Here is a 27,487-nt window from a genome sequence, read left to right as displayed (position 1 = left end):
ATACGCGTCGTTGTACGCGCCGATGCGAGCCTTGTCGCGTCATATTGTATGATGTTTTTACGCGTAGGTGTGTGTACTTACACGTGTCCGATACAAATGTACATTGCAGTTGCATAACGAGGCGTCGTCGTCGGGGACGACTCGGTTGAGCAAATTTTTTTTTGCGCGATAAGTGGGTGTGCGATGGGTCCGTTCCGAAATTATGTATATACAGTTGAAAGATCGGGTGACGAAATTACACGGTATACTCATAGTTGTATCCTGATGCGTAATTTATACGTGTAGTCAACAAGTTTTTAATTTGTTTTGCGTCGCGTGTCGAAGCGTAACTATTATATTATTGTGTACACGTGATTTATGGAATGGGGAAAAAAATAAAAATAAATAAATGTCGTACGGACCGGCCAAAGCCTTGATGCGCGAGCGCTCGAATAGCCTAGAGCTCGAGTTTCCCCCATCGTACTCGTACTCGTCGACGATCTCTTGCTGGAGCGCTGGGTCCCAGCCCGTCCGTTGCACCGAGATGTCGGTCGTCATTCTGCTAATGCCTCCTTCGTCGTCGTCGTCGTCGTTTTTTACTCGTCGCCGCCGCCGTCGCAGCCGCCCTTGGCACCCGCTGACAACACCACAGCTCTCTACCTCTCTGTATGGGTTAGCTTGCGCTTATCCTTCCTTTCGTTCTGTACACGCCAAGCCCACAACTTCGGATTACCTGTGGAACAACAAAAATCGATAATTTCCCTTTACAACTACTTTTTTTTTCTTCTTTTTTTCTTTTTTCTTTAGGTATGTTATATTACTACGTGCAAGGTGTACCGTGGTAAAGAGATCGGAAAATATACGCGAAAGCTCAACCGATCCTTCTAAGGTTTACTGTTGTAACCATAATTTTTAAAAATAAGAAAATTTTTGTCCCTTTTTACTTTTATTACTATATTTACTTCCACGACAAAAAATAATTTACCCCGAGCCGATTAACCGATGAAAAATAATAATTAAGTATAAACTCTTAACCGTTTGAGCAATCATCATAGGTATATGGACAATAATAAATGTTGGATCTCTCCAACGACATGAATATATATATATATATATTACAGTTCCCCCCGCGACGCAGGGAAGATGAAAAAACTGGCCAACCGACCAAATGATGGGTGCCTCTACATATACGGCAATGAACACGAGCCATCAGCATCCACACGCCTATATTACATGGACAAACGATATATATATGTATGTGTAAAATAACGAGTGGCATTACGTCATATATGTCGGTGATGATGGTGCTGATGATGATGTCACCCGCGTTCAATCAACATATATGTGTGTATATATATAATACACGCGCATCCGAACGGAACGGAAAGAGCGCCCGCTGCTTTTATTTGACTTTGATGCGCTTTTTTTTCAAAGTACACATCGCTTCGTTTTTCATTGGGCATTGTTTTTTTGCGGTTCAAATTTTTCAAGGTCCACACATATTCTCCGCAGTTCGCGTCCCATTGGCTTGAATGGAAAATAAATCGGTACTTGTTCGTTTTTTTCGAGTCTGCCGAGCACATTGGCACATGTCCGAGGAATCTTTTTTTCTTTTTTTTTTCCACGCAACTCACGGGTCTTTTTTTTTTTTAAGGGTAAGTATCGCGTAAATGGGTCCGCAAACGAAAGTTCGAGTGAAGAGCCTTGAATTGACCGGTAGCCGTGTACAACAATTTTCGATACTTTGTGGGAGCCAAAATCCACACACAAGACCTTTGCTTACTACTTGACGCTAATGAGTTTCATAGAAAAAACCGTTAGATGTTTCGATCTCTGTTTTTACGTTTTTTTTACCCAGGCGTCGATATTCAAGTAACCACACACCTGTTATTCAGAGCCCGCTTGTGATGAAAAAAAGATAAAAAAAACGAATCCTGTCTGCAGGAATGTTTTTATTTTATCATTACATTATTTTCATCTCTCCGTCGTACGCATGATATGATTACCGGTGGGATATTATCCAAGTTTTAACAAAAAATACACTCACCAGCAGCCCCGTTTTATCTGAATAAATGTTTATGACAATTTGTTTTTTTTTGTTTTTTTTTACAAAATTTTCTATCCAAAAACTAAATTCATTGTAGGTGTAATGACATGTTGTAAAATTTTATCAAAGATAACTCTCGTTTGGAATAAATTTCATCGATGAAATGGATTTAAATTTTCATGCAAATCGAATGTGAGTTACGTTACTACTAAACCCCGTTGGTTTGGCTGCGAAAGTGTATAATTCCTTTGGCGATTACCTGTGGCCCACCACTTGAAATTCTACCAATACGAATGCACAAACGTAACCGCTCTATGAAAATTATTCTCTACAACTCTCTTTCTCGTCCTTTCGTCGATGATCGATCAAATTAGTGCTAAAAATAAGAGATATTCCTCCATTGCACACATGATGGATGACGTTACGAGTAATTATATAGGTATACACCAATCGATCGAACGCACACACATGCTTCAATCCCATGTGATTGAGTGCGATTGATTTTTTTTTGTTTTTTTTTTTTTTTAATCACGAGTACTTAGTCAATTAGCATCCGTTACAATGTGCGTTTGGTTATTGTCCACGACTGGCAGGAGAAGACGATGTAATTGCATGAGTTTGAACACGTTGGGAATATGGCACGCTGCATGATTGTCTCCTTCGAAACAACGAGATTTTGGATTTCCCTAAAGTTGTCAAACTACATCAAACTACGGCCGATAAAGAGAGTATACAAAATTATTGTATTTTCATTCAATCCTTTCTGCAAAGAAAATAACGCAAGATATGTATATTTAAAAATTGTTGCCAATCAGTGTGAATGAAGACACTTTTGCTTTCACGACTCCGTGTTTGTGTACCACCAGAGAGGAAAATTTGCTCTCACCCGTAAGTACTGGTGGCAACCTGGATTCACTATTTAAGGGATCTCGAGAGGAAAAACAACTGCAAGTATGTATAGGTACAATTCATCAGTTATGCCATGGGAGCATCCAAAGAAAACCAGATCTCCAGAGAGAGAGAGAGAGACGGCCTTGTACAACATACACCATTAGGTGATGTGTAAACGAGAGACAACATTCTCACTTTTGCTCCCTGATGGACCCTCGCTATACTTACTTCCAATTTAGTGTAGCTAAACAAGCACGTACATCTACATACCTAACGAATAAAAAAACAAAGTGGAAGAGGAGGAGAAGTGATGGAAGTATATAAGTAGGCGCAGGAAGGTAGGCAGGTTGGTGATGGGTATACACGCGTCAATCCGGAACAAAGCGAGGCGGAACAAGCTGTAGTCCGTAGGTATACGTGTGTAGTATAGAACACATTATACGAAAATGATGACAGTACTGATGGGTGCGGTTTGAGCTCTTTTTTTTTCTTGCTCGTGATGTGTGCCCCAGAGGTAAAGAGTCGACTCAAGTGTCAGCACTGTCAGCGGCTCGTGTGGCTTTATTGATTTAACAGGCGCGATAAAGACCCTAGCTCTGCCACTTTGCCCTCTTCCTCGCGTACACACACTTTCGCCCTACATTTTAGCGAGTAAGTATATATGTATACGTTCTAGCTGATGATGATGACAAGGATTTGTTATGAAATGTGTGGAGGGTAGGTACCCGTGCTTGAAACCATTCAACAAACGAGGTATATTGTTTCATATACGTGCAAAGTTGTAAAACTAAAATCATCATTTATTGAAAAAGGAATGTTAAACTCAGACTATTTTTATTCACAGAGTATTGTGTCACTGTAGTCAAGCAGATCTTTGCTAGTTATCAAAAGTTATATCTACCTATGTGTGTTTTGAACGAGATTACCAAGTACAATTTTAAGATGTTTGAATACACAGAAATGGGATTAATATCAATGATAACTGTAGTTAAGAAAGAATTACTTTTTAAGAATCATTATTGTAAGTTAAAATGAAATTTTACTTTAAATTTACGACTATAAGCTAATTTTTTCATTCATACTTTAAACAACTGATGTACCTCATGTTTCCATATTTTTCATTGAATAGCAGATTAAATTTCCATGTCAAAAAATTATTAAAAAATAAAGTATATGAATGTATGCAATTTTTTTCAACTAATACAATACAGTTGTAAATTAACTGCTGTCACTTAAACCACGACGTCCCAAAGAATTTTTATCATACTCTGATTCACTACTACTAGCACTACTACTGCTCCTACTTGTTTCTTCGTCCTCACTATCAATCTGATCTCTATCGATGTCATTATTTATCAAGTCATTGCTCTTATCACTGGAATCCAACATGGATTCTAATGTCTTAGCTGCCATCATTTCTTTAAACTGCTTGAAAGTTATCTTCTTAGGTATGACATCCCACATGAATTCAAATTTCTTGCTGGAGTGCACAACGTCGGCCAAATGTTTGTACTCCAATGTTTTAGTTCTTTTGGATTTTCCATAAGCCAGTTTGGCCCAGTATTTAATAAACATCTCCTAAAGTACATACATAAATAAAAGTTCTAATACCATTGATGAATATGCACGAGTGCTTTTACTAACCGTGACTTTTGTCATCAAGTAAAGGCAATCCTGAGATATAACTTCCACCCCAGGAGAACTTTTCATGATTATCTTTACTCTGGTCATGGGAAGGCACAAACCTTGGGAAACTTGACATGGAAGCAACATTTGTTTGGAATTCATTGTGTAAGTATGTTTAGAAGCAGAATAAGAAGTACTTCCTTTGTCAACTTTTTTCTTCTCCTTGCGATCTCTTACTTTTTTTTTCCAGTTAATGTGCAATTGGAATCTAAAATGTCAACACGGTAAGTACAAACACTCAATTATGATTGATTTCTTGTTAGCTCATGTCAAAACCCGACCCCACAGACATATACACCTTTCAAAACTACCGGAACGTCATGTCAACCGCGTTCGGTCAAAGTAATAATTTCTTACCAATGCACTCTTTTTCGCAAGTGAAAAAACAAAAGATTTGTTCAAGCCCCCTTTTCGTTCGGTTCGGTTCTCTTAACAAAATATACCTATGTATAGGGAACCAAACAGAACTGGTTCTGTATATATAGGTATATTTTGTTAAGAGAACCGAACTGAACAAAAAGGGGCTTGAACGAACCTATATTAGTTCATGAATGAGTCAACTTGAGTTTCTACATTGCCGACTAATTTCTGCATTTACAGTTGTTGCAGGTTGCATGTTGCGTCATTGCGTCATATCAGTTTGCATTTGCAGATTTGCACATTTTGCACGTTTACCTAGCATTCCCTCAGACAATACACTTTGAACTTTCGAAGGTTAAGTTCTCGAAGTTGTAAGTGTTACTTGTAACACTCGGTTTTTTTAAATTCTCAACTGTTAAGTATTTCAAACTTGTAAAGTGTTAGAATAAAAGTGACCCTTATTTTCGTACACAACACATACTTTGAGTTTGTGCCGACAATGAGCGAGTCTGACGGAGAAAGTTACGATGCCATTCGGAGAAAAAACATCGCCGAGATGCGCGCGGCGGTAAGAGAGTTCAAAGAGTTGTTTTTTCACAGGCAAAACAAACGGTTGAGTTATTTATTCAAAATCCGCAATCGAAACTAAAATCAACCTTGTCGTATTCTTTTTTAGTTCCAAAAAATATTGGACGAGACGGAAGAGGAAAGAAACGAGCTGAACCAACTGCAGGAAGCGTCGAAAGAGGAGCCAAAGAAGCCTAAAAAGAGACGCAGGGATCGTCCTCAGGGCTCACCAAAAGCTCAAAAAGTTTTCATTAGGAAGTACGAGACTAGATATGCGTCCAGGCCAAAAAATAACAATGACGAGGGAAAGGATGAATTAGAAGCAAAAAAGTACAACACCAGAGCTTCGAGTAGGAAGGATGATGTTGAGGTTCCCAAGGATGGAGGTTTTCAGGTCGTGCGCGAGATGAAGTGTTCGTTCAAATCGTTTTTTGACTCCAGTGCAGAGGAGGACGAAGAAAATGAAGAGGAGGATGAAGCTGATGTTTCCCTTTACATGCCCAGCTCAGAGAGACGTAAGAAGCTTAAGAGCATAAAGACATCCAATGCTGATGCTGATGATGATGATGATGAGGATGACGACGATGGAAACGGCGGTAAACACTTTACTTTGGAAGAGTACGCTAAAAAGTACCAAAAGAAAAAAAAGGTTTATAACATGTCCAAGGTGACTTATGATCCCAGCAAAATTCCAACGCCTGATGAGATAACGCAAGAAATGTTGGATTGCGTTGTTCTAAGGGCAGGCGATAAAGACCATGACCCACATAATGGTACGAGTTGTCACCAGTGTAGACAAAAAACAAAGGATTTCAAAACGTTATGCCGGTCTGGTAGATGTACTGGTGTGAAAGGTCGATTTTGTGGTCCCTGCCTACAAGGAAGGTACGGAGAGTCAGCTCTTGAAGCTCTGAAGGATCCTGTGAGTAATTTTTTTAATTGTTCAAACTTGTAACTCATACGAATTAAAAAATGGTGATTTAATATTAATTCTTTTAGCATTGGTCTTGCCCAGTGTGCAGAGGAATCTGCAATTGCAGTATTTGTCTCAGACATCAAGGAAAGAAACCAACTGGTCAAATGGCACCAACTGCTATGAAAAAGGGCTTCAAATCGGTAAAAGATTACTGCGATGCTAAAGAAAAAGAATCATTTTGTAATAACTAAGAGAATTAAGAGTGATGGAATTAAAATCGATCTCATTTAATATTCAGTTGTTTTTGTAGAAATTACTTTCATTTAATAAAGTTTATTATTTTTCAACAGTACATATTAAATATGTTCATATACATGGATAAAAATAACTATGTACAGTTTGGGACAATTTTAAATTATATTAGTTTTTGTTTTAATAGAAGCTCTAATCTTTGTAATAAAATAAGCAACTTTTGGCCATAACTTTGGAGATAAAAAATAATGATTGAATGTTATTGAGTTACCTTTACCATGGATTTAAAAATGTTTTTGTTAAATACCAAAGGCATGATTCTCCATTGTAAACGACGTTGCACAACGGGACTCTTTATAATTTTCTACTTTTAGATAGTCGTGGTTTTACAAAGTAAGAAGAAAAGATACACAGTTTTTCAAGTGTATACTACTCAATCGCTTTGATCATTTGATCCATGATTTTCATCAAACGCAGCTTAACTGAATAGTGGGTGATTGGAGACTCTCTAGAATATATGTGGTTTAATGAAATTCAGTGATGCTTTTCATTCATTTCATTTGATTCATTTACTTGCAATGCAAACAAACCGTTACTACCATCAAGTTAGTAGAATTAACCCATACGATGCAATGTGTTGTCTTGATTCTTTCCCAATATTCCTTTGAAATATTTAATCTACGTGAATCACAGAGTTCAAATCAACACGCAGGCATCCCTGCTTGTTGCGCTTGAGCGATTCAAAGTACTAAAAGCATTTAATTGTGCCGTCGCAGAAGGACTTTGAGCCGTAACATTTCAGAGTCCAGCTCGCCGAAGTAGAAGGAAAAAAAAAAAAAAAAGATAAAACCACACGCAGCAGTTCGGTTAGCTGCACGGTGGCGCGACAGGCATGTGTTTGTCGAGGGGGAAGCAGGCCTATGGGTCCGGCTGGCTTACACCGAATTAAGAGCAATTACGCAAGTGCCGTCGTGGACGTATGCGCGCTGTGATCGCCCGCGCAGAGAGCTATACCACGCACGCAGGAGGAACAAATTTTTATGTGTTTAGAAAACAGGAAAAAAAAAATAATGATAATACCGCTGGACAGCTTTGTTGTAAATTTTTTTTTTTTTTTTTTCTGTTCCAGAAGTATAGTACTGCATGTAAGCCACTCTTGGACAATTCGTTATTTAAGAAATTAGCTGCTGCCATGATTCACATCGGCGTTTTCAGGTAATGAATTTTTGTGTGCTGTAACATTGAAACTAATGGTAAAAAAGTAAGGAAAAAATCGAATGTTTCGTCGCTAGGCGAGTAGTGGATATTCAAGCGTGAACACGATCGAAGGAAGCCTTGGGTGTACAACAACGAGCAAGGAGTGGAAATTGGTCGTTGTACGTGGTGTGCCTTCGATGGACAAAACAACACAGGAAAAATACACAAGACCAAAGTCGAGGCAGTCGTGCCCATCCTCCGTGAAAAGTCTGGCCCTCTCGGCAAGTATCAAGAGTCAAGAGCATCACCTGCTGCTACTCCAATCCTATCCTCCATTATACACGGCATCAAAAGGAAGAAAGAGAAAAAAGTGTATCTAAGTATACTATACACGTAGCGGGGGCATCGAGCACACACTCGCGGAGAGAGTCTTTTTCTATTTTCGTGGGACGACGAGACACGACCTTCGCTCTTGCACTATCTATACAATACACACACGTGGGGGTCTGTGGTGGACGGGCCTTTCCATCGAATAATTAATGACGCAAGAGTGCAGTCCGAGGCTGGGACGGAACGGCGAAAGTGCGCGCGTCTTCTCCACGGTGATGTAAGTATATATACTTTCATCGAAAGGGAAAAGAGTCGGAGGTATAAAATGCACGTGAAGCCTCTTTTACTCCCTTGCACGGAGGGTACGGGGATATGAAAGGGAGAACCCGAGGGGGAAGGTGACTGTCGCGGCATTTGAATCGTGAGCTTTTACATGGGGGCTGAAGCTTGCGGTAACTATACGCTTTGCAGAACACCGAGGAACGAGTTTTTACAAAATTTCTCCTGTATAGTAACGTTCGAATTATTCAGGGGGTGCAGATTTATTGCAGATTTATTGAACATCATTGAAATCATCGTACACGAGTAAAGTATGAGTACAAAGATGGCCATTGATAACAACAGTCTTTGTCTTGGAGTACGTTTTTTTTTTTTCGAAAGAAATTTTTACTATCGGCTTACAAAAAAAACTTAAAATCTATTTCAAGGAAGGCATATTTCTATTGCAAATCCTATTTTTTTTTACTTTGTCTTATGTGTTGTTTACACAACGTTAGTATGTGTACAGTATTTTAAATAAGCATATACTTAATAATGCAATATTTAAAAGTACCGTATTTATTTACAGCAAGACAACGTTTTTAGTAAACCTTTCAACAACGAATGAAACGGGTTTTACTTTTTTAGAATTAAAAAGAGGTAGAAACAAATGAAAGTCTAAAAATATGCGGTGAAAAAAAGTTGAAGCAAGTAAATAAATGGCATTAAGAAGAAAAAAAAAAATCAACATAAACAGGTCAAGATAAAAAATGTTTTTGCATTTTTTGCAGAAAGTGTACGTAAAAATTAACGTTGGGAATGCAAAGTTACACAGATTAAGTGTAGCGTAAGTTAATTGAAAAATTAAAAATAAAACTAATATGGCAGTTATGAAAGGTAATGGGCATAAGAAACCATCGGCGAAAATATGAATAGGAAAAGAGGACAAGCGAGCTATTAAAAGTCAATGTGTATATTATGTATTCCTGTACGTATACAGTACACGCGCGGGTACGGTAAGCGCATCTCGCGAGATGACAATGCGACACTCAACAAATACAAATATTACATAGTACGAAGTAGGTATATAATATATATGTAATACATAAGTAGGGGCTGCGGAACTTTATACCTACAACCTATACATGTATATAATAATAATATATTGTATTCAAGCGTCATACTATATACGCGTGGGAGAGTAGAGTGGAAGTGAGACCTATAACGTGCATATACATATATGTACGTTATACGCACCGTGTAGTTGCGAGCTCAGCTCGAGGAAGAGTATAATATAGGAGGAAACGAGCCGGAGCTTATATTGATTTTCTGGGCTTTCAGTGTAAAATATATATCTATGTATTTATGTATGTATATATATATATGCGTTCTCCTCTACGTATAGTCTCCACCGTCGTCGCCGCGACGCTTTTCCCGAGCCACCCCCCATGAAAGGGGAGGTTGTAGCACATACGTAAACGGCGAGTACGTGTTGGTGCTTACGTCCCTGCGACATGTAATGCAAATATGTATACATATGTATGTTAGCTCGAATATATATACGTATACTAACAGCACACTTGGCTTACTTTTATAGGTGAACACACCTCCCCTCCTCGTTTTTGTTATTGCTGCCTCCTCGTAGTGTAATCTAGGGTGATCTAGGCAATGTTCTATATGTTGTATATCCGTGCCGGTGGTGGTGATGGTTTTTGTCTTTGTTTCGCTCACCCTCACCCGTACCCCCACATTGTTTTTGCCTTTGACGAAAACTTTTTGCGGTCATGCCTCGTCACGCACTTTACCGATGATATATATTTTTTGTTTTTAATGAGCAATTCAGCACCTAAACTATTTATTTCCTGTACATTGATGTACACGTGCTGTTTGCCAATTGCCAAAGATTCAATGGTTTCATTTTCAATTGAATCTTATAAATAAAGCGTTATTTTGTCGGCTTTGTGCAAATTTCGGGAAATTTCCTTTGCACGAGTTAATTTGTCGAAGATAATCAAGTGTGTAGGATGATAACCCTAAACAACGAGCGAGCAGCTATGTTGGAGGTTTTTTTTTTTTTTTTTTTTTTTTCTTTTTCAATTGAAAAAAACAGAGAAGAGACAATTTTTATTTTTCACAGAAAACATTCATCCTAATACACGTCATTTTAATATACTTAATAAGTTGAGTAAAAAAGAGAAAAAAAATTTGTGTGTGTGTTTGTGTGTCATGTATATAGGACTCATTTTCACAGCCAGAATCATTGATATGTATTGTTTTTTTTTTTTGTTTTTTTGTTTTTCTTCATTCAAGTTTCACGTGAGCCATCGCTCTCGTGGCGTTAATAAATCACACAGGCCCGAGTTAATACTTGATCATGCTGCAGCCTCGTCGTAATATCGGTGGCACGTGCAAACGATGTGCGCACCGCGACGTGACGCTTAATCCTCATATCCCGAATTCCATTGCCCGATGCATGAATGTTTCACCCCCGCGCACCTCATCAAAATTTATTCCCCCCCCTCCCCCCTATGGCCCACGAAACGACTGCACTATGTGGGTTGGGAACGGAAAAAGCGCTCGAGATGCTGATGCTTCGGCCGCACCAAAAGAGATGGGTGTAGATTGAGTTGGGCGGGTAAACAACAACCTCCCCCCCCCGGGGGGATGAGGAGTCAGGTGGCCGACATTCGCCGCCTCCGCGACCTCGTTGGCACGAGTCGTCTTCGTGTACGCGCGATATGACACGAGACAGCCGGCACTTTGTTTGGTGGTTTTAATTGAAGGGAAAACAAAAACAAAAAAAGAGTTTCAAAGGCATACAAACCAAGTGATTGTATTACGATTACAAAAGCGAGAGAGTGGTGTTATCTTGTTACTTTCAAGTTTACTTGGAGCTTAATAATTACTTGAATCTAAGTTTTTTTTTTTTTTTTTTTTTTTTTTTTTTTCAGTACAAAAGTCGATGTTCCATAGTCAAGAGGTGAACTCGTTTTGGTACAACAAAGCCCAGGGCAAAAAACCTTGGACGAAAAACCTCGCTTGTTTCTTTTTGTCGAACGAAAAGTATTTTTTAATTTGCTTCGGGCGTGAAACATCGATTTTTCCTTTTTCTCTAAAAAAAAAACCGTTTATTTATTCATTTATTTTTTTTTTTCTTCATTTTTCGATGAATTTTTTATTTTTTAAAAATATACCATGTAAAAAGTAACTCGTCATAAATATACTCAAGTCTATACCAAAAAAAAAAACACATTTTCATCCTTAAAACCTCAATTGATATACTTGTAACTTTCGATCAATCGCATTCGTATTTTCGATCCCAACAAAATTCGATGTTTTTTGAATCCACAAAGCCAAAAACGAGGTATCCTTCATCCATGAGGGCATCGATAAAACACGATCGACACGACGCGCCAAAGTACAGTGGACTCACAAAAAAACGAGGTATCCAGAGTTTTTTCTTTTTTGGGAAAACTTTTTTTTCATTGATGCGGTGCCGTTGCCCCTTTTTTATTCCCATTTGAGACTGCACGTAATAGAATTTATTCATGAGCCCGTAGTTGGCCCTGTTTATGTATAGCGTGCATCAATATATTATACCGGGCAAAGTTAATTTTTCTTTCAGTCTGGGTTTGCGGTCCAGCGTCGTGAAATACATAGCGGATTTCATTTGTGTTTTTCTCTTTGCTTGGATTTTTCCTTTTACAAGTACACAGGTAAGCGATTAATGGAGAATACAAAAATTTACTTACTCTACGTTTGTATGAATAAAAAAAAAGGACAAGTGTATTTTAAAAAATTTCAATGCGTTTGCAAATGTTCGATCTGTTTACCATTAGTATTTTTTAAGGAGGAAAGGGATGATGTGTTACAACTCACTTGATAATCAAAAGGTTTGCAATGGCTGGCATCTGCAACTCACCTGCAACAGAAAAGAAGAACACAAAAAAAAATTAAACCAGTTTGTTGGCAATAAACAGTTAAAAATACACACTTAGGTCTCATAATATATAGTTATTGCAATACATCATAATTTACAATAATGTTAAAAATCAAAAGCACGTAGCAACGTTGTACACGTACGATGATTAGTATTCAATATGAATTTGTATATCTGTAAGGTAGAGTGTTGTGTATACACCAGGTAAAAGCAAATGGTGAGAGATACTTATTCAATTTTGCACACAATTGAATGAACACCTAATATGGGCATTCCGTTGGATTTTAGTGAGGCTACATTGTTCAAGATTCAAAGTATTAACGACTTAAACATGGCTTTTTACATTGAGAAAATAATTTTTTTGTATGCTCTATTGTACGCATCATACTTGTTTTTAGACATCATCGAAAAAAAGTATCCAATTGGCTCGCGTTACTTATACTTAATAATAATTGTATAAAAGAGGTGCCGGTGGGACAAATAAACGTACAGTTGAACTGCTTAAGGCTACGTTTTGGTACAATATCTTTCAGATCGCGCTGCTCTATACGGCTCTATATATACACGTAATCATTACATTTTGAAAAATCGTGGGTAAAAATAGTACATTTTGCACTACTATTTTTGTAATCAAGACATCTGGTTATTGGTTGATAGGGGGGTGGGGGTGGTTTGACTCGCTTCCGGGTAAGTTCACCACCGCGTTGTATAAAGTAAAAAATATTCCAAATCTTTGGTACCAACAGGGAATCGCGTAATCGGCGTGCCGATTGATCACACGAGAATTAACCTAATGCATTGGAACTCGTGCGTTGGAACGAGTGAATAAGTATTTATGTATATTTTTAGTTGACAACCGGCTCGTAAGCATCATCCGCGCGGATGATTTCACTCGGAATCGAGAAAAGGAGGATAGCTTGTACGTAAGGGGGTACGAAAGAGAGAGAGACAGAAAGAAGAGGCGTTCGATAGCACTCGTACTCATTTGGCTGAAAGCATTTACGTGTTTGTATGTGGTTAATACTCTCGAGCACGTAGATATATATTGAAAAACGATATACGGCCAGACTCTATAAGTACGTATATACGGTTAGCTTCTGCTGGTCATTTGTTTACCGAACTGATGGGTTTCAGCTATCCATGGGCATAATGGATTACAATCGCGTGGTGCGGCTGATGATGCAGGGTGGTGTTTAAAATTAATTTTTTTTTTTTTCTTTTTTTTTGCACACGGTATCTTATACTTTCTTTTCTTTTTGCTCGAGTGGTATTGAACTTTGAAAAATAAATTATAAGAAATCCAAAGAACGATTCTTTGAGAAAAGTTATATTGTGTATGTAAAATGCGAGGTAAAATGTGCACACACCGAATTTCAGTAGTAGGTCGCGGTACAGAAACGTTGAGGTAAAGAAAGCGTCGATGACGCTATTGGTTTTGCGAAACATATATATATACCTAGGTACTACTATCGTTGACATTTTGCTGGAAATGATGTATAGAAAATTTCTGCCATTGCCCGTATAATATAATAATATGTTGTATACAATCGAATGTACGGTTTGGCAATCAAGCTCAACTTGGCGAAGCAGAACCACGCGAACGATAGGAACACTGGCTCGATGGGGAAGCAAAAACCAAAGACTCTGAGGAAAAAGTGCTCGAGACGAAACGGCACTCGTAATCAGTACCTACCTCGCGAAAAAAAAAAAAAAAAAAAAAAAAAAAAAAAAGTGAAGTCACGAGTAAGGGTAGAGAAGAGGAGAGGGACCCTTACATGCTTCGTACCTATATATACGGTGTGGACTGAGCAGAGCTTTAGCGAAGGAAAAGTGGAGGAAGAAAAAAGCAAACCGCCGACAGCGGCAATAATGAGAACGAGAGAAAAAAAAAAAAAAAGTAGAATGCTTCAAGAAGACGTTGCTGAGGTAGCATCAACTAGCATCATCGGTGGCTGTATCTCGTCGTCAAAGAAAGAGAGTAGGTACACATATGTACAGGTGAACGCTCTCTTTTTTTTGGTATAGACGACTGGGGAGAAGATATCTATAAGTGGGCTTTAAAATACAATGTACATGTATGTAGGTACGTACGTGCAAGCCACGCGCTTTTTGATTCGATTTCACGTAACGAAATAAAAGTAAAAAATAGAGATAGGGGCTGTAGGCTGTTACGGATTGGACAAACTTTACACCAATAAAAGTCTTTAATACCATTTCAAAGACATGTTGCACAGTAGTTTGTCTATAATTGTGCACTGCAATGAATAATGGGATTACTTGACATATAAGGAGGTAAAAAAAAAAAGTTCTCAAGTGTGAAATTGAGTCAATCGAGTGTGAAATTGATAGAAATGGAAGAACTATTACAATTTAATAGTCTGATTAAACTAAAACGTCGAATTATTATTTTTGTACTGCAGCTTATCGCAGAGCCGAGTTATCTCATTATACCTATCTACTACTGGCTTTTCTCGGGTGGAGAGTTGCCATCAATCGATTGATATTTTTCACGGTAATCGTTATTACAGTGAGAAAAAAAAAATTCACTGTTTAATTGTCTAATTTGTCATTAGATCATATTACTAAGAAATGAGTAATATTTAAAAAATTCAATAAAATGAGCAAAGTCGAACTTACAACTATTATCATAAACGGTTCTTCGAAACCATTATTGCTCAAAAAAATATTATGAAGCACTCTCAAGGCAATATAAAAAAAAAAAAAAGTGTTGGTGCTGGAATCATCGTGACAATTTAAATTATTCTAAATGGATACATAACGGGTAGTGATCACCTTAGACACAGGGAATTTTTTCCACTATTGTTATGGAACGTCTGAGTCGTTAGTAAGTATATTTTTATGTAACTTTTAGTGTATACATATTACGTACAAGAAAAATATTGACTGTATAAAGTGTAATGCACACCACTGATATATTTTTAAAAATAATCAGATTTCACGCTCGCCTTGACTTGATAAATTCAATCAAATTTTTTGCTCGACAGTTACAAGTGGGTTACAATACGTGGAGTAAGCCTCCGGTAAACATCAATTTTGGCTTTTTATTCGTCCATTTACTGTGACCAATAAACTTAATTTAAAGCAAAGAAAGATGCGTCGATGCATTTTCCACGAGTAACGCTACACATAATAATATATATATCGACTGTCATCGTGAAGCCTTCCGTGAGAGAAAAAGAAAGAAAAACATGCAGCCTCCAAACAAAAAAGAAAAACAAAAGGATCTCTGGCGGTAACAAAAGTTTTCAGGCGAGTCGGCCAGCGACGCGGCCAGAGCAACGGCAAAACGAAAAAGAAACAAAGGAAGAAGAGAGGAGGGAGGGAGGAAGAAAAAAAAAAAAAAAGCGGACGGACGAATAGTCGAGCTGCTGATCCACCTCTTCCTTCTTCTCTCACTTCTAGCACACATATACAGAGGCAGGGCAGCTTAATGAGCGTATGTATATGTACGCGCCAAAGGGCCTACGTCACGTCCGCATTTGCGCTAATCTAGCTGCTCTGTGTGTACCTACGTATATAGAATGCGCGCGAGTTTGTATATCTGTATGAATATTGCGTTGTTGCAGCCGTCGTTTGGGCATGTTGATTTTTTTTTTAATTCTAATGTGGCTTATATGGGTGTTTTATCCAGTTCTAAGAATGTTTTTTCTCGTGAGGTGGGTGTGATTCTTTTTTACGGAAAAGGTCACGTGAATACGGCTAATGGCAGCCAATTGAACTTATGATTTTTTTTGCACAATTTTTTTGCATCTTAACATGGAAAGTCATAAAAAAAAGGGCAGAAATTATTGATCCATGGGGTGATTCATTTTTTTTTAATTTTTTTTTACGATTCGCGTTTATAATATAAATACAATATTGCTGCGTTCTGAGAGTGATTGATTGAGAACATCCGTATGCACTTGACATTTTGTTATAATGAAAAGATTTATTTGCGTTTTTACCAACACTACCTACGCCAGATCGGTACTTTGAAAAAAAAAAAAAAATTAAAAAAGATAAAAAACCACAAGTTGCTCGCATTGCAATGGAGTTAAATTTGGCGCTGAACTTATTGTCGCGCGAAGAGGCAGCGTAGAAAAAAAAAAAAAAAAAAAACACGAGTAAAAGAAATCAATAGTAAACTTGACCGCCAGCGTGAAAGCATTTGATCTAGAAGAGAGAAAGAAAGAAATCAAGAGTCTTGGACTCTCGGGCGTATTTTTAAACGTGACCAGTGCCAAGAGAGCAAAAGTCGTGCGTTAAAAAAAGAAAAATATATACATAGCGCGAAAAAGTGCTTAAGATGGACTTAAAAAGATTTAAACTTGCAATTTTAAATAAAAAAAATTTCGCTGAATGATTTTAGAACAATGAGAAAAATTGAATTTTCAAACGAAATCTCCCCTTTCAGCTTCTTACTTTCTTCCCTCACTCTATAACACTTTTTTTTTACCATTTGAAAGAAAATTTCTTGGGAAAACATATGTTTGGAAACTAAGGATTGAGTTTATCATCCATTTAACTAGCCCATAAAATTATGAGCAATACCTACTTATTTTTCAAGTGGAAATGCCTATCCTTAAATATATTTTACTTTAAACCGTTAAAGAATATGTTTCCCAAATATATTTAACTTAAACGAGTTGTTACTTTAACTGGAATTATAAAAAAATAATTTACATTAGCATTTAGTATAGATGGATTAATCCATAATACAGTAGAAGGTAGACAGGAAAAATAAGAGAGAGAACGGGGGAGGTGGAGGTATAGATACGTGCTTAGGAAGTGACTGGTACGTGGAGAGTGTCGGAAGTAGGAAGCGAGGGAGACGACGAACACGAGTATAAAAGACGACGATGATGAGAGTGCTTCATTGTCGTCAACATTATGCGAGTTTACCTATAAATTTTACAAAGTATCTACTGCAATTCTCTTTATTTCTTGATAACTTGTCTCATGCTAACGTTGTCTTTAAAAAGTTGCCGTGCTCATTTTTATGGAAAAGAACATCACAGTAAGCAAAAAAAAAAAAAAAAAAAAAACAATCATTTTTATGGACATCCCTAAGTGACGAATTCAAACATCTACCACTTTTAATGATTCTGACCCTTCCCAAAAGGCTAAATGACACGTAAATTATACAATTTTTGCAGCAAGAGGAAAGATATTAGATCCTCCAGGTTAGCGTCATTGAATGTGGTAAGTCTATGACTCGCATCTAGCGTTACCTGCCAAGTATCAGACGCTTTTTTTGTGATATTTTTCTGTCGGATCCATTCTTTGTACATACAATGGGCCAGCTTAAGCTCAATAATATATTTTTTCAATAAGTTGATTGCACATCACTGGATGGTCAAAATTAATAAAATTGTACATTCGAAAATTTAAAGAATTTATTTACATTTCATTTACTTATAATCATTAAATCTATTTTGTTTCATTTTTTAATTCTCAACGTTTATCTACCGTTTAGTCCATCTAAATTCACTCTTGAGGTGGCAATTTAGTGGATATCAACACAAAAACAAACTCTCTTCTCAATGTTAAATCTAGTAAAGATCACAGTGAACATAAAAAAAAAAAATAATAAATAAGTAAATACAAGTTTTTAGTATCTGTATAAATAATTTGAAAACTGTACAATCAGAACTTTAAAAACAGGGTTCATGATTCAAGTGAGACTTTCTGAAGAATCATGGAGTAGGAGGTATATTAATAGCGCAATATCCAGTACTTGTTACCATCTTACGAATTAGGGCAACTGACAATTAATGCAGTATCGTTGGATTCCATTTATAATGAAACATACGGCTGGAAACATTTTGAAATAAAATAATACAAAAAAAATATCTTGTATCACTTTTTACGAGGAGGGAATATACTAGTAATCGGCAAAAAGAGTGACGAATGGGGGGATTCCCTAGTTTTGATATGCGACAGTGTTATTTTTATTGTGTGAAGCAACTCTCCAACTGACAATACCAACTTTTACAAAAAAATAAAAAACTGGTGAAAATCCAATATTCATTGACCATCGTCACTGTAAACAAAGTATTCTACGTACGCTCGCACAAAAAACCATTTTACCTAAGCTGATGCCATAAATAAGAGGAGGAGATGGCCATTTTAGAAGACAAATGAAAAAACGTTGTAAAGGACACGAGGCGGTGAACTAAGAAGACGTTTGCTTACCACCACCATGACCAACATGTATAGCAGTAGAGCGAAATTGACCGGAAACATTTTCAAAATTTCTGACAGGCTTTTTTAATTTAATTTTTTTGCGGTCGGTGGCAGAATAAATGAAGTTATTGCGATTGATTTTTCAACATACTACAAGATTAGCCGAGCAAATGTAGCGTAATGAAATATGGTGCAAGATATTTTTACTTTTTTTTCGTGCATATTGATACTCAGATTTCAAATTCGAATAAGGTTGGGTTCACTTCAATTTCTCTGTACGTCAATGGCTCGTCTTACCTCACACGTCTGTCACTATACTTGATTTGGCAAACAAACACTCTGTGGCCGGAAATCAAAGAAAATGTTAATTTGTTCAATTGTAGATCGAAATTGTAACTAAAAAGTCAAAGATAAAATGTGTAAATAATTATATAAGTACGTTTTTATTGATGATGCACAATATAATTTTTCATCATTTTACTCGTGATTGATAAAAATGGAGTTCCCAATATTTTTATAAGCAAATATATATATCTCGGTGACTTTCGCTTTTGTGAGTCAACCATGCGTATGATCCACAAAAATATTTTTTTTCTTTTTTTATTTACCTCGTTAACTATACTAACAAAAGCGTATTTCAAGAATTTTTTTTTTTTTTTCGTCGTATTTACAAAATATCTCTCTATTCAAAAAACACGAAACTGTGTGACTGGGCAAGTTAATGTGAACAGTGCTATAAAAAAAAAAAAAATGTTTAACAACTACAAAAATACTTAAGTATTATTATGTAAAGTAACAAGTGTACGAATCGTGTCCTCTCGACTTGCTAAAAAAATTAAACAAGACGGCAAGAATACAACTTTCACCGACAGGGTATACACGACAAAAAAGGCGCTCTTTTTTTTCACGCACAGTCGTCGACTGCGGTCGATACCGACAACGTCGTTGTAAAAGTAAACGCGCGAGCCCAAGAGTCATTCATACACACATGTGTATACGTATACGTACAATCGTCGCTATCCCTCGGACGAGGAGACGGTGTACGTATATATATATATATATACAATTTCTAAATATATCAACGATGCGCGGCAACTCCCTCGTGTGCCACTTTTATCCGTGAAAACTTTGGAGCTTGGTATTCTGGAATATACACGTGAAACAATTGTACACACGGAGGGGTCATATCGACAACTATGTGCTTGATATTTTTTTCTCTGGTGTATGGTACTTGCGCGTGGAAATATACATTCCACGGAAAAAAGCTTTGAAAAATTTAAAATAAAAGGGGTTATTGACTCCACGTGCCCCTACAAAGAATAATCGTGGACAAACTTGTAAAAGTTACGTGAACGAAGGGCTAATCGTTTTTGGTCTTTTTTTCAAAATGTATATTTAACGTTTAATCCTCGGTTTAATCCTGGATAAACATTTTTTGGCTTCTAATTAGTTTCAACTTTGAGGACTCTCACCTCGAGATTAAAAAAAAAAAATTAATTACATACATAGATGCGAATGTATTACGAAATTTGATACATTAGGATAATTTGTTTACTAATTTAAAGAGAAACATATATATTTCAGACAATACAATTTACATGCGTATTTGTAAGTAGTTTTTTACGCTCCAAGTTTTACTTTATTTATAAGTTTTTATCAAGGATTTATAAGTTTTACTTTATTTTCAGTGAAGGTATTTAGTTGTAAAATCATTGTCTTATCCACAATTTTATCTTTAAATCTGATATCCTAAAATAACTTATGATTTAACGTATATCAAAAGCTTGTGTACAATCCTTAAAAATTTCAAGCTCATACTTTATAACATTTATTTCACTTTTGTGTTGCACGAGAATATAAAAACCCTATGGGTATTCACCAGAACCTCGACCAGAACTGTGTGACTAATTTTCACGAATAACGAACTAAAAAATATGGATATAATATAATGTGTTGTCTATATCAGTTTCGCTGTTTGATGGCCGTCGTCGTCGCGCCAGTAACAAAAAAAAAGCTTTGCCTTGCCCGCTTACTTGTCTTATCACTTAATCACGATCGACTCCATGATTTTCTCATTCTATGTCATATATCTGTTATCTCTGTTTGATTTTTTTACTCTGAGTTGCCGATGTACAGCAACTTATTGTTTCTGAACTCAATCGATAATCGATGTTTTTAATATTATTATTATTATTGTCATCAATACTATTAGATACTATAATTTTTAAAACATGTTTAAGCAAATGTTATTTACTTGCTCTATTTGTCTCGCTATTCGGTCGTTTTAAAAATAAACTACAATGTTCGCTACCTTACTATACGATGGCGAGTTTTTTTAAGAACATTGTGTACTCCTTAATGCAAAACAATATTAATATTATAAAATATAATATTATATTACATGATAACGGGTGTCTCAAAAAACACGTGTTTAGTAAAGACAAATTTCGAATCTAATTTTTTCTTCAGTGTGATTTGTGCCTGAGAAATATATATCGGTAATGGTAATGATAACGACAACAACAATCATAATGATAATAATAATAAAAATAAAAATAATAATAATAATAATAATAATAAAACGATCCACACAAAGTATAGAAGTCCCCGAGAGTCCCTGGTGCATAATCCAAAGCTTCGACGAAAAACAGAAAGTCTTTGTAAGTAATCGTATATGAATCCACATAGGTACATAAAATATTGCGCTCTCTCTCTGCTTATTCCAAACACACACAGTAGTAGTCTCTGCTCAGAAATGTACGAGTACTTTGATCGTAAAGTATATATATTATATGATGCGTAGGCGGGGGAGTAAGAGAACAAGTAGTGTAAAAGAGAGGCCCTCTTCTTGTTGGGAAAAGTGTTCAAGGGGAGGAGAGAGAGCAGATAAGGAGAGAAACGAGTAAATTCATTGGACGTATCCCTGTATACTTTTGTGTATAGTAACCGATCCTCTGGTGTGCGTATGTCACGCACTCTAAATAACAAAGGGCCTCGAGGCTTCGTCTACAATCGCGCAAACACTCGAGCACGAAGGGGAGTAGATCGCACTCGGTTGTACGATTGTTGTTCTTCCGTTGATTCGAAAGGGGTAGGTATAGGATAAAGGAGAAAAGAAGGGGATGTTGTTGTTAACGTGCGTTCACTGTATAGGCAAACTCTTTTTTTCCCCCTTTCAAGTAATCTGGAAGTTGTTTCCCTTTAGGTAAACGAGAATCAAAGATCTTTGCTTGTTGACAGTTGGAGGAGAGGAACGTTTGGGTTGCCGTTACCATTGGGGCTGCCATACATGCATACCTATGACTCACGTTTCTTAACGATCGTCACGGCTGCTGTATAATATTCTTCCTTAAATTTACGAGAGCTACGAGCTTCTTGAAAACAGATATTAATCGCAACTTACACGCATACTAGTAGTAATTTTTCGTGGTACGAGGAAATGCTTCTTCAATCTTTTAAATGGGAAACGGGAGAGGAATAGTGTTTGGAACCTTTACAACTCAAGAGAGATAAAATCTATCGAAGGAGGATACAATGAACCCCCGAACTTTGTTCCAGGCAGTCGAATTTCGAATTAAAACATCATTTATTGGTGAACGCAGACGTGTGCCAATTGTCGCAGATGACACTGGCGTTAACAGTACAACGGCGTACGAGCATGAACAGATTGTAAATTTACGGATATACTGATGGTACGAAAATTGTATAAAACGTATTGGAATTTGTATGTTAAGTTTTGACGAATCATCAAAATTTCTGCCTTTTTTTCTTTTTCGAAAATTAAGTTTGAACTAAAATTTCATTTTTACATTAATTTTTGCCCAACTGTCGTCGAAAATACTGCACTTCAATGCTGATGCTTTGTTCTGTATTATGTTCAAACTGCATTACTAAATAGAGTCAATATAGATGAAGGGAAATACGTTTGAAAAATGTACCTATATGTTCGCTAACAACTTTTTTATGGACATTTTTCGAGAGGCCTTTTTTTTTTTTTTTTGTGTTTTTGCTGCGGTTCGCGAAAAGTTTATAACCCATAAATCTGAAATTTTGTGTGTATGTTAATGGCTACGATATCTACCTTGTGCTAAAATTTCAGCTCTCAATATTGTATAGAACGCGAGTTATTGAGCTTCGAAAAAATGGCTCAAAATGGCAGTTTTTTGCGATTTGCAAAAAAAAGGTTGAACCGATTTGAACCCAATTCGGCTCATTTGTTTCGTATTAAAATTACACATCTTTTTTTACAACATACTTTTTGATGGGCGGTTCTGCAGTTTTCTTCTTGACGCGAAAAACATGTTTTGGCCATTTTTGTCATTTTGTTTGGGGGCTTTTGCTGACATTTCTACTTGTTAAATTCTGTGTAAATTTGTAACCATGCATTAAAACTACTACCCTATTCTTTTTTCGGGATATCGATGAGATTTTTAGTTAATTCTACCATACTATACGGAAGGAAGGATACTCTGTGCTTCAAATTCAAACGTATATATAAAAGACCTCCGATTGTGATTCTACAAGTTGTATATATAGCTGTGGTGACTGACGTAACAGTTCAACGTCGAGGAAATCATCATACTATGAGGGGAAGTCGCGCGTGTTGGCGCAGAGGATAGTGGGTGTATGTGTGTGTGTTTGCGTGTAGAGTAAGTATGTGCCACGCCTATATGTAACCAGTCATCGAGCAGCTGCCACGCACACATAAAACCTTATAAAATCGATTAATTGAAATCTTTCTTCGTCATTCGTTCTTTATTATTAGGTACGGGATATACATGTCGTGAGAAGAAGTTTATGATGCTTCTACACCCTGTGCACGCCAACGTTTGCTGCTTTCTGTTGATTCGGTAAACAAAATTTTCTTGCGGTCAAGCTGATCGGGGTGAGATAATTATAAATTTTTAGGATTTTTTTTTTAATTTTCAGTACATTCGCAGGAGAATCATTTACTTGCAAAATAAATTACAACCAATAAAAAGCCAAGCCCTTGCGAGTTCATTACAACTATTTTTCTTGTTGAGTTTTGGTTGGTTGGTTTCACTGCATACGCCCAGGAATCACACGTAAGTAAGTACAGCTTACTCTGAGATATCAGAGATACAATTTTCGGCTCGACATTACAGAAGTAGCGATTAAGCGGCCTGAGCTTCAATTGAATCACGTGGTGTCAAGCTCTAAGAAAAAACATATTATTAAAAAAATTGACGTACCTACTCGTAAGTCATACTTTGGTTGAAGCAAAATTTTTGGATTATTGAAAAATATATTGAACACGCATATTTTTTGGTAAATTTTTGTGTTTTTAAGATTAGAAGCGGAATAATCTCAAGTGCCTACCTGAGCTGCACCACCCGATATGCAATATGTTATTCGTGACGAACAATGATCGCTTGGATTTCAACTTTAGCCCGTTAGTATTATTCTCTCATCGCTTCAACGATATTTTAAATAGTTATTATACTAAGTCAATTATTCCTTTGACCTATAAAATTTCGTGACACCATTACTATTTCAATTTTTTGAATGTTCCATGAAATTTGAGGACACGTATCGTGTTTGCCTTACTATATATACATACCCTAATATACGTTACAATGAATTTTACAGTTCGTGTCCTGAATTGACTGTCCTTCGTTTCTCTTGTATTATGCGCGCATATATATATACAATGCAGCTGAAGCGTCATCAAACATAAAGACTTTGGATCAGGCGTGCCTCTAAATTCGATTGGTGGTTGAAAGTTTAAACGACATATAAGATAAAAAAAATTTTAAACCATTACGTCTGATACATGTTTTTTGCCCATACGCTTCGGAGCTTCCAAATCTGACCACTGTATGAATGTTACATGGTGGTATACACGTTAGCTCGGACATCCGGATGTACACTTATTTCGCAATTTCGCTTGGCAACGCAGCAAATTTCTGCCTCTCTTTCTATCTTCGTGTCATCTTTATCTGATTGAAAAATAATTTATTTTTTTACATTCGAATTGATAAAACGAGTTATGTATGTATAGACATTCAATTCGTACTTTTCATAGAATTGCATATGATGTACATAAATATGTATGTGTAAATGTGCCGGCTGATCGTATTACATTTTATACCATGTATAATATATTATGTTACCTATACATGTAGGTGAGCGAGCAAAGAACATCGAGACAAGTTTGTCATGTAACGGCTGTTATCCAATGTATACACATGGAAATACTATTATGCCTCCGGACACACTGAATATTGACATTATAATTATATATATATATACACATGGGTGTGGGTAAGTATATTATAATGAGTATACAGTATATATAAACACCTGCCTATAATATACCTGTTGCTGGCGCACACAACGCACACTTCATTCAAACGCGCTGGCCTTTTCCGCACTACTTACTGCAGGCTGATGTAGATGTGTAAAACTTTTTCTGTACAATGATAGTACCTACAGTTTTAGAGTTTTCGCATTTGTTTCCGCTCAAAGTTCACTTCATACGTATCGTCGAAATGAAACATTTTTTGTAATTTTAATTGTAAGAAGTTGAATTATTTTTCATAGACTTTTGATTGATTTATTTTTTTCCAGAAAAAAATAAACAATTAAAGAAAATAATAATAAGCGTGGAAATTAAAGTGAGAATTCAAGTATTACATTTAAGTAGCATGTTACAGAATTGTTATTTTTTTTTTAATTCTTGAGGTTTAGCTTGAATTTTTTTGTTTAAAATGTTCAAGAAAAAAAAATGTTTATTCAAACAAACATCGTAAATAATATTTTCGTAAATGTAACGAAAAGTTCGTTGAATGGATTGGTCCTAATAAAAATTACGACGTAAAGTATACATTTTATTGTTTTCATGTCTAATGAAATGGATGAGTTGTTCGTTTGGTGATTGTTGAACAGCAAGTTATTGTAGGACTTGGAGGTTAAAACATCGTCGATCCTCTCAAAAAAATAATGTTGATAGAGAAAATATACCTAATGGCCTTTAAAAAATTGAAGAAAATTACTTTCATGAAACTAATTTTGATAAACTTAAAAGCTTGAATTTCTTGTCACCAATAATTAGGCTCAAAATTTAGGGATGGTAAAATAACGTTATAAAAACGCCTAACGAACGATTATACGTCATCATGAAAATTTTTATTTTTTACTTTGGCAAAATATCAAACCAGAGCTATGTATTATAAAAATATACTGGTCTTGTGCTGAAAGCAATATTTTTTTCACGTGAAATTTTTGAAATCCTTGAATTTTTATATATTTAAAAATTTAGGTGCAAAAAAATGTATTGTATAAAAAGTAAACTCGTAACGGGGAATTTTCTCCGTTCGCAAATTTAAACAAAAGCTTGTAATTTTATACAAAAAGGGATTAGAAAAATAATATGCATCGTGTTTTATGAAAATAGAGAATATATATTTATAATTTGTAACAACGTTTTTTTATCATCATTAGTTCTTTCTCGGAACAAATATTAATTGTGGATTGTAATAAAATGACTGATGTTATTTTTTCAACAATTATCATAATATTAAATAGTTAAAAAAGACAACAAAAAACAATAAGCCGATTAATACTTATTGTTAAAATTTTGGAAAAAATAAACAATACAACTATCAATTCTCCCTCCAAGCCTCTCCCCATCAAGATATATGCAATCAAAAATTCATTATTAGTCTGATACCTACATATCATTTATCAGTTGATAATAAGATAAAAAAGTAATCAACGTACAGGAGCTATTAACACGACTGAGGTGTGAAAAAAAAATGCATACAGTAACCTACAAAGTTGACTGACAGGGAGTAGGTTCATCTTTTTTAATTTTAGTCATTTTATTGCAGAAAAACATAATCTAGAGTAAAAGAAAAAAATCACGATGACGCTTCAAGGGATAAAAGCTCCCCTCGTGTGCGTGTAATTTTTAAGGAGCTGGTGTTGAGAAAATGAAACTAATGATATCCACACTTTTCTTATTTTCCTAATACTCAAATTTTTTTTTTTAGCCTCAACGATATTCTCACGATTTAGACACAAAAATGAATGAAAATCAGAATACTACGCACAAAACCATGCAAATCCTAATTAAATACTATACATGATTAATATTTTAATCAAATCAATTTTTAATTGACAAACAAAATGTTTTTAACAGATTCTCCGTGTACATCTAGATTAGTACGTAAAAACTGAACGGAAATAAGTAAAAAAATGCATTTTATGTACTAAGTATCTTGTTGCTACATTAAATGCAGGTGATTGGATTAAGTCACGCGTATTTTTAACATGGGTTAAGTACATATGAGAAGAAGTATACTTGCTGACAAAGAAAAAAAAAAAAAAAAAAAACTTTTGTGCATCGAAAACAAGATTTTCTCCCAATCGTCGTCGCACCTCCTCTCTTGAATATTCATTAGTTGCATGTACCTACTTTATATCAATGGGAGCAATAAACCGCGTTTGCTTTTCAGTTGTACATATGCATCGATATGCATGTACTTACTTAAATCGTCACAACTTTTGCATTCGTGTATTTTGTGCGCATTTAATTGTGAGAGATTTGCTGTACCAGAATTTTAAATATCCTGTGATTCACTATTGCGTCAGAAGCAAATTGTCGAATAAATTGTTTTTCTCATCGTCGTCGTCCCTCTTCTTTATCCTTCCATGCACAAGTAAATACTATTTATTAATTTGAAATGAAAACTGCCAGTACGGCACACCAAAAAACCATAATGAAGATTTTACAGTAAATAAGTCTTGAGCGTTGTTTGTAAAAAAAAAAAAAAAAAAAAAAATTAATAAATAAAACGTTAAATACTTATAGGAAAACTCCCAAGAAATTACTTAGAAAAAATAAGGTAAGAGA

General features: G+C 35.9%; 3 protein-coding genes across 8 annotated transcripts in view; 1 reads left to right on the top strand and 2 right to left on the bottom strand.

The window, feature by feature from the left end:
- The window catches only part of beta-Spec (spectrin beta chain), a 52,297-nt gene that overhangs the window by 21,608 nt on the left and 3,202 nt on the right, over window positions 1–27,487 (bottom strand). For 5 of the 6 annotated variants that reach the window (XM_089597389.1, XM_014356728.2, XM_089597391.1 and 2 more), the window contains exons 2-3: window positions 12,363–12,405; window positions 402–712 (exon numbers count right to left, since the gene is read on the bottom strand). In XM_089597389.1, coding sequence (XP_089453515.1) covers window positions 402–537 — 136 coding nt within the window. In that variant the 5' untranslated portion in view covers window positions 538–712; window positions 12,363–12,405. The remainder of the gene's footprint in view (window positions 1–401; window positions 713–12,362; window positions 12,406–27,487) is intronic. The other variant, XM_089597390.1, reaches the window with a different exon arrangement.
- On the bottom strand, window positions 4,039–4,921 carry LOC106642041 (chromatin accessibility complex protein 1-like). The gene is made up of 3 exons (XM_089597417.1): window positions 4,902–4,921; window positions 4,562–4,811; window positions 4,039–4,495 (listed from the first exon to the last, which is right to left on the bottom strand). Exons 2-3 carry the CDS (start codon window positions 4,703–4,705, stop codon window positions 4,136–4,138), a joined length of 504 nt encoding a protein of 167 aa, XP_089453543.1. The 5' UTR covers window positions 4,706–4,811; window positions 4,902–4,921; the 3' UTR covers window positions 4,039–4,135.
- Window positions 5,308–6,701, top strand: LOC106642040 (uncharacterized). Its single transcript, XM_089597408.1, has 3 exons — window positions 5,308–5,531; window positions 5,640–6,452; window positions 6,530–6,701. The coding sequence occupies exons 1-3, from the start codon at window positions 5,463–5,465 to the stop codon at window positions 6,695–6,697; spliced, it is 1,050 nt and encodes a 349-aa protein (XP_089453534.1). The 5' UTR covers window positions 5,308–5,462; the 3' UTR covers window positions 6,698–6,701.

The sequence above is a fragment of the Copidosoma floridanum genome, unplaced genomic scaffold, assembly GCF_036245765.1.
Source record: "Copidosoma floridanum isolate Cflo_tuat_1 unplaced genomic scaffold, Cflo_Japanese_pri ptg000032l, whole genome shotgun sequence".
In the NCBI taxonomy this organism is placed as follows: domain Eukaryota; kingdom Metazoa; phylum Arthropoda; class Insecta; order Hymenoptera; family Encyrtidae; genus Copidosoma; species Copidosoma floridanum.
Note: the sequence above shows the minus strand (reverse complement) of the source record. Positions and strands in the feature narration are given on the sequence as shown.

What these genes read in the sequence shown, in the direction of transcription:
- LOC106642041 (XM_089597417.1), bottom strand. Translation starts at nt 4,705, where the DNA reads ATGAATTCCAAACAAATGTTGCTTCCATGTCAAGTTTCCCAAGGTTTG. An exon ending in ACTTGATGACAAAAGTCACG is followed by an intron (nt 4,496 to 4,561) that starts GTTAGTAAAAGC and finishes TATGTACTTTAG; the next exon opens with GAGATGTTTATTAAATACTG.
- LOC106642040 (XM_089597408.1), top strand. Translation starts at nt 5,463, where the DNA reads ATGAGCGAGTCTGACGGAGAAAGTTACGATGCCATTCGGAGAAAAAAC. An exon ending in TCGCCGAGATGCGCGCGGCG is followed by an intron (nt 5,532 to 5,639) that starts GTAAGAGAGTTC and finishes ATTCTTTTTTAG; the next exon opens with TTCCAAAAAATATTGGACGA. An exon ending in TTGAAGCTCTGAAGGATCCT is followed by an intron (nt 6,453 to 6,529) that starts GTGAGTAATTTT and finishes TAATTCTTTTAG; the next exon opens with CATTGGTCTTGCCCAGTGTG.